The 8,154-nt window shown below is 33.6% G+C and overlaps 1 protein-coding gene across 1 annotated transcript; it reads right to left on the bottom strand.

Moving 5' to 3' along the window:
• Window positions 1–200: 200 nt before the first annotated feature.
• Window positions 201–3,317, bottom strand: LOC105782737 (uncharacterized). The gene is made up of 7 exons (XM_052620715.1): window positions 3,032–3,317; window positions 2,896–2,947; window positions 2,367–2,397; window positions 1,563–2,275; window positions 1,400–1,484; window positions 1,067–1,289; window positions 201–992 (listed from the first exon to the last, which is right to left on the bottom strand). The coding sequence occupies exons 4-7, from the start codon at window positions 1,565–1,567 to the stop codon at window positions 499–501; spliced, it is 807 nt and encodes a 268-aa protein (XP_052476675.1). The 5' UTR covers window positions 1,568–2,275; window positions 2,367–2,397; window positions 2,896–2,947; window positions 3,032–3,317; the 3' UTR covers window positions 201–498.
• Between the last annotated feature and the right edge of the window lie 4,837 nt (window positions 3,318–8,154).

Genomic DNA, 8,154 nt, shown 5'->3' on the forward strand with positions numbered 1-8,154 from the left:
TTTTTACTTTTAGGTTAGGGTTAGGGTTTAGGGGTTAGGGGTTAGGGGTTAGGGTTTTTAAATAAATTAGGTTAGGATTAGGGTTTTTAAATAAATTAGGTTAAGGTTAGGGTTTTTAATTAAATTAGGTTAGGGTTAGGATTTTTACTTTAATTATATCAAATAATATCAAAATAACTCAAAAAAATTTCTATGCGTATTACATCAAATAAACTTCTATTTCATTACATCAAATAATAAATTTTAATACGGTAATCAATGTCTATGCCCGGGGGATTCGGTTCCACATGGCGGCCGTCGACGGTTACGTACTGGGTTCCTCCTTCCTCTTGCTTCCGGCGGCGGTTGTTCTTCCTCCGGTGGTGATTGTTGTTCTTCCGGTTCGGCATCTGGTTGTTGGACTTGGGACGATGATCCACCTTCAAAGAATAGTGTATGTGGAGGTGTTTGCATCATGAACGGTGACGGTGTTTGAAAGCCATACGTTGCTGGCGATTGTTAAAAAGGAGAGCTCCCCGACAGCCCCCCTTGATACCCCTCCTGCACCACTGGCCTAGATATCGGTGGTCCGCTCGGTATAACAGGAAATGGAGCTGATCCGGGCATTTGGCTCCAACCTGCCATAGGATTCGGAAAAGGATACATGTAAGGGTTAGGGTACATATAAGGGCTAGGAAACACACCTGGCATCATAGGGAAAGGCGATTGCATGGGTATCATCTGTTGAATTGTTGCGTCAGGTGACTGCGTCGGTGCTCTCATTGGGGACAGTGATTGCATGGCCGCTGATGATGAGCCGGGTGAATGTCTGGGCCTCGTTGAGGGGCTGCCTTTGAAGTCTTGTCGCCTTGGATTTAGAGGCTCTCGCCTTTCCCTTCCGACACGTATTTGCCGCTGCCTCTCCTCTGGCGCAAGTAAATACGGCTTGCCATGGATCTTAAACCATGGCATGTATTCTGGAACGCACGCTAACTCCGGAATGATATTTGTTCCTGAGTAGGTAGATATTCATGCCGATTTTCCCACATTTCTGTGTACTCTAACCAGTATCTAGGCCAATCCGTACCTAATAGCCGAAGGTTGATTTTGTGGTGATCATCAAACACCTCAGGGTCCGCAGGAATCGGTTGTCTACATCCAAACTGACGTAGGACTCTGTCTGTCTGGTGGGGCTCCACGGTTGCATAGTTGATCAACACCACTTTCGCGTGCCAAGCGTTCGGATTTTGTAAAAACTCTTCCGGGATTACTGCCCGAATTGTCGGATCCTCGTATGGTGTCCATTGAAACTACATGAACACGATAGAAATATTAGTTATATACATAATACTAAATACTAAATACTAAATATCAATCCACAAGCAAATGTATGGAAATATCTATTTGCAATAATACTTACTTCTGCTTCCGACCGTTGCTCCAATAGAAGCCGTATATCTTCAAGTTCAGACGGTAATCCACGATAACTTGCCAGATGGTTCCACCTAACTAAATAAATTTTTAGCATACTTTTATTCTTACCAAATCTACATAACAATTCCAAAATGTAATATAAAATTTACCTCATTACGAGCGGGAATGTATATGGGTGGTTCACTCGAGGACGTAGAAATGGAAAGCGAAACCGTGCTCATGATTGCAATAGTGTCACGCAACCTCCAATGTTTGCTCTCCTCGGTCGCATCGCCCCGCACATCTCCCGATATAATGTTGCCAAGACGGCAGACCCCCAACTAAATTCACCTGCTCCTCTAAAATCAACGAGTTTTAGCAGCCACCTTAGATGTACACGGCTCCGTGACATGTCGGGCACCAGATAACCTCTAATTATTTGAAGAATGTATGATCGAGCATATCGGATTCTTTCAATTTCGGTTGAATTTGCATTCAGATCGGGGAAGGTGGCACGTAACCAGCCCATCTCCACCTTACCTCCATCCATTTTATCCGGAACAGTACCCAAAAGCTCGTAGCACACCGCCTCCCAATTACTAGATTGGGCAGACCCGGTGACTGGGTGCCCATCCACCGGCAATCGCAATTGCAAATGGACATCTTTTAAAGTGATAGTGCACTCTCCACATGGAAGATGGAATGTGTGCGTCTCGGGTCTCCACCTCTCGATCAATGCACTGATCAGTTTCGGGTCCAACTTGCATCCCTGGCCTACCGTCGCCACATGCCAAAAACCCGTTTCCCGCAGGTAGTTCTCTACTAACGGTGATGGAGGAGCATGCATATTCCGGATATTGCATTCCAATAACCGATCTTCAGACTTTTATAACAAATAATAAATTAATAATTATCTAAAAATACATAAATAAAAAAATCTTAAATAACATTTAAAAATTAAATTTAATACTTACCATTTTCATTTGCTCCACCGATATGTGATTGCTATCAAGACGAATCAATGATCCGGCCATTGATGAAAATATAAAAAATTTTAAAATTATTTTAAAAATATAAAAAATTTAAAATTATTTTAAAAAATGAAATTGACGGGAAATTGAAATTTAATGTGGATTTGAGAGATTTTTGGAAGGAAATTGAGAGGAATTTGGAAGGAAATTGAGAGGATTTTGGAAGGAAATTGAGATAGGATTTGTTTGTGAAAAAAAAAGGGGTGGGGGAGGGGTTTTTATAGTTTTTTTTTTACCGTTGGGGTACTGTTCACACGCGGGGGACATCGCGTCCACGTCAGCAAGTCGCACTGACGTGGACGCAATGTCCTGACACGTACCCTGACATCGCGCTGACGTGGATGTAATTTCCCGAAAAATGGACCATTCCGGTAAATAATCAAAAAAATCGGCCCATTTCGGTAAATTTTGAAAAAAAACGGCTTTTTTTAGTAAATTAGCCCAAAATCAGATCTAAAACAATCAAACTTACGTTCATGGGCGGACCGGAAAACTTCTCCTCCAATATTTCAACAGCCCCCTATCTGGAAAACCCAATCAAAAAATAAATTTAAAACTTTATCCATCAAATCAGATTAGAGATGAATACCAAGTTACCGAAATTTTACACTGAATTGTGGAATAAGCTGCGTGGAAGAGGAATAGCACCCCCAAAACGCCGACCATGAAACCTAATCCCATCGTTGACGGCATCTATTCACAATTCACAACCTAAAAGCCAACGGAAAACACAATTTTTCTTTTTTGTACTTTATTTTACTATCACCACTACACGGTCTACAGTGATAAAGAAACCAATTGGGAGGGTAAAACAGGGCATAGAAAGGCATAGAAATTGGGAGCTGTAAAACGGAAGCTAAACAGAGGTTTTCGTTCGGAATAGAAAGCAGAGATATTGACGTAATAGAGGCGTAATGTAAAAAGTCCGAACCAAACAGCTGAATAAGTGGGGCCAAAAAGAGGGGTGGGTGAAGCATAAGCATCAATGATGGTAGGAAAGGGGAAAAAAATGTAAGAAAATCCAATGGAACTAAAACATAAGAAGAAAGAGACAATAGAAGAATAAAATATACAATAAAAATAATTTTGTAGTAATCAAAGGTTTTTGTCTGTTTATTATTTGTTTGTTTATATTTATTTGATTAAAATATGTTATAAATCTTTACACTCTTCATAAATTTAAAAATTAGTCTATTACTTTTATTTTTAAGAATTTAATTTATATACTTTTCAAATATACAGTAAAACTTTAAATATATGTATAACCTAAATTTCAAATTTACAAAAAAATACTAATACTTGTGGATAACTTTTAACCTAATCAGTTTTGCTTTCACTTTGACCAAATCCGATTGAGCGGTTTTGGCTTTACATTGAAAAACCCAAAGTAGAAGAATATCTAATACAATTTTTTTCATTTTCTTAATCTAAAATGTAGCTATCAAGGTTTGTTAAGTATTGTGTTCCAAAATCACGTTTCAAGTCAAATCAATTTTTTTTTTAATTTTCCTTCACTTATAATAATAAATTGTATATATAATTTGTAATCAAATTAAATCTTACAAAAAATTATATTAATTACATAAAAATACTTAAAATTTATACTTTATATATCACAATATTGATAATAAATTATTATTTTATTATATTTTTATCATAAATTAATTTTAATATTTGTTAATATAAAATAATTCAAACATGTCATGGTAATAATAATAATTGTAAAGACATAAGAAAAGAAAGGTATTTTACATTTGAATAAATTATCTCATCACTTATGAAATGTTTTTAAATTTATATGAGTTATATTTATACGTAATTTAACATTTAAAATATTATTTATATATCCAAATTAAATTTTAAAAATAAATTATATTAATTACTTAAAATATTTAAAATTTATATTTCATATATCATAATATCAACAAAGTTGAATATCATTTAAATTAATTTAGTTTTACTTTAAAATGTCATTTTAATAAATATTTTACATATTTGAGTTGTCATTAATTTTATAACAAATGAAATAATTTTGTGTATTTTAGATAAGGGTAAAGTACACCCAAGGTCACTCTAAAATAGGGTTTGTCTTATTTTGATCACTTTATTTTTTTCCTCAATTCAATCACTTTAATAAAATAATTGTTCAAACTAATCACTCTTGTTAAAATCTTTTGTTTTACACTAACAGAATGCTAACGTGGCATATTACCCAATTGAATGACGACACGTGATAATATTTTGCATTTTTGACTAAAGCTTAGAAACCTCTCTATAATTATTCCAAAATGCTTTTCCATTCCACAAACGGGCTACTTCCATGTTCCAAAGTCCAAACCCTACATGCAACCAGTTCAAACTCCCCAAGTCATTTTGAATATCATATGTTGGGTTTTTTAAGGTTTTATTTGTCTTTTTTTTTCATCTCCGGTATGTTTATCTTCTTTTCTACAATCTCCGAAATGAGAAGTCAAGTCCTCCTTAGTTTCTCATGTTTGCTCCCATTGTTCGCAAAAATGGAAGGTTTGATGATTTTCTTTTTTCCCTCTCTTTTGGGCAAGGTTTAATGAAATTGGTTGAATCGAATAAACATCCAACAAAGTCATGTTGAAAAAAAATGGACATCACATATATAATAAGGGTAATTACATGTTATTATTTACTATCATAATATGTTAGCCCAAATTAAAAGTGATCTAATTTGGTTAAATTTTTATTGACTTTAATTATTAAATAAAATATGGGTCAAATATATGTAGATACTCTGGTAATTAAGTTCTAATCAAATTCTAATTAATGATGGGCTAATTAGGAATTAGGACTAATACGCCAAAGTTATAAATATTAGGGTTATGGTCCCTAAATTACATACAAGATATCTTTTCTAATATCCCATCCTTAGGAAAGAGAGAAAATATTCTCTAAATTTCTTGTGTGCTAATTTGGAAGATCAAATCCCCAAGATTCGAAAAAACTTTAAGGAATTCATGGATTCAGGTACACTTCCACATCTAGTTTTATTCATGTTTTGTTCTTAATGATTTGACATGCCAGGTACTAATTTATAATTTCTTAAGTTTTATATCATATCTTAATTTATGGTACTAACAAGTGACATCCGAGCCTCGTCATGTCGAATAATTGAGAATGAATTAATTTTTTTTATTTTTAAAATTAATTCGTACTTGAGATTTTATAGATTTGATATATATAGATTTGATGTTATTAAATCTTTTGGATTTATGAAGTTTTAGGGTTAATGTTTTTATGAATTTTGGCTAAAGACGTTTTAGTTTTAATGAAGATGATGATTGAATTCAAGTATGTATGACTTTGGCTACTCACTATTGTATTTCACATTCTGCAAGTTGAATCTGAATAAATATGGGCGATTCTTATTACTTTTCTTTTCGCAAAGTTACTTTGCAAATTTGAGCAGAATTGCATGCTTAGTTGGATGATTTGCTGGATTCACATAATTTGGGTTGTTTCGAGTTTATCAATATATTATTATATTATATTTTAAAATAGATTTCAACATATTGGTTATTTATTTTAGTCTATATAGTTGAGTTTGATACAAATTGTATATTTGTGTTATATTTAATCTTCATGTATGTAGTTTTGAGATAAATGTATATACTATTATCTATTAATTTGATTGAAAGATAAGATAAAGATAAATATTTTGAAACAAATAAATTCAGATTCTAGCTTTTAAGTAAGGATGTTTAATATTTTAAATAGATGAGTTGAAATAAAATGCTGCCAAAGTGACCTCTTTTGCGTAGATTGGTTTATTTGAAATATCAAGATGATTATATGTTTTTGTGATTCATGTGTTTATTGATTGACCCAAAGGTAAGTTAATATTTGATAGAATTTCAACAACATCCGTGGTGATAAATGTGTGATAATTATAAGGTATTTTATGTGGGCAATAAGTTAGTCCAAAGATTAATTAATTGTTTGACAAAATTTATTGTCAATGTTTGATTGCTACAACAAGAGTTCCGCTTATTGTTAATATTACTGTCCAAAAACTAGATATTAATGATGTGTTTGGTATCTTGAGATGAGATTAGCCATTATCTTGAATTTATTATTTACTTATGAATATTGATTTGAGCTTTTTTTTTCTATATTCAGTTAGTTCATCTTCTGCTGCCACAATATCTGCTAATATAAATTCTATACTTATGCTTAATGGGACTAATTTTAAGGAATGAAAAAGACACTTACTTATAATGCTTGACTATATGGACAGAGACCCTACACTAAGGGAAGAACAACCTGCACATTTCACTGTGGAAAGCACCCTTGATGTTAAGAGGGATTTTGAGAGGTGGGATCATTCAAATCACACGAGTCTAATGATCATGAAACACAGCATTCCAAAAGCCTTTAAGGGCACAGAATTTGAAGAGATTACTCAGGCCAAGGGTTTCCTTGATGAAATTGAGAAACATTTTGCTAAAAATGATAAGGTTAAGATGACATCACTTCTGACTTCTTTGATGTCTATGAAGTATAAGGGTCAAGAAAATATAAGGGAGTACATTATGGAGATGTTCCATACTACTTCAAGACTTAAAGCACTTAAGATCGAGCTTTTTGAAGAATTGTTTGTTTTTATGATTTTGGTATCGCTTCCTGCACAGTTTTATCACTTTAAAATTAGTTATAACTATCAAAAGGAGAAATGGAGTCTAAATGTGCTCATTTATCATTGTGTGCAAGAGGAAGAAATGTTGAAGCGTGATAAGTCTGAAAGTGCTCATTTGGGCAATGCCCCTAAACATAAGGGCCAGAAAAGGAAATATCAGAATGAAACTACTAAGGGTCAAGCTCAAAAGAAACAATAACAAACTACAGAGAGTTGTTTCTTTTGTAACAAGTCTGGACATGTGCAGAAAAATTGTACCAAATATCATGCCTGACATGCAAAGAAAGGTATAATTCTTAATTTGGTTTGTTCTAAAGTTAATTTCGGTTTAGTACCTAGAAAAACTTGGTAGATAGATTCTGGTGCTACTACTCACATAAGTGTTTCTATGTAGGGTTGCCTGAGTTACTGAAAGCCAAGTGATGGTGAAAGACACATCTTCGTGGGCGATGGAAAATCGGTAGAAGTGGAAGCGATTGGACATTTTAGGTTGTTATTAGGAACTGGTTTTTATTTGAATTAAAAAGACACTTTTATTGTACAATCATTTAGACAGAATTTAGTTTCTGTTTCTTTGTTGGAAAATTTTGCTTATTATTGTTCATTCTGAAACAATCAATTTAGTTTGTCTTTAAATTCGAATGTTGTTGGAACTTGTTTTTTAAATACTTATGACAACCTTTATTTGCTAGAAACAGTTGCATCCTATAATGAAACCTTGCATGTGGAATCATGTGGTATTAAACGTAAATTAAATAAGGAAAATTCAGCATCATTATGGCATAAGTGCTTAAGTCATATCTCAAAAGTTAGAGTTGAACGCCTTGTGTCTGATGGTATTTTAGAGTCCACTGATTTCACAAACTTTGATGTCTGTGTCAATTGCATTAAGGGAAAATAAACCAAAACCAAGAGATTGGGTGCCAACAGATCTTCAGATGTCTTAATATTAATTCATACAGATATTTGTGGTCCATTCCCTACGGCATCCTGGAATGGTCAACAATATTTCATAACATTCATAGATGATTACTCATGTTATGGATACCTATATCTCATTCATGA

This window comes from Gossypium raimondii, chromosome 9 (genome assembly GCF_025698545.1).
Source record: "Gossypium raimondii isolate GPD5lz chromosome 9, ASM2569854v1, whole genome shotgun sequence".
In the NCBI taxonomy this organism is placed as follows: domain Eukaryota; kingdom Viridiplantae; phylum Streptophyta; class Magnoliopsida; order Malvales; family Malvaceae; genus Gossypium; species Gossypium raimondii.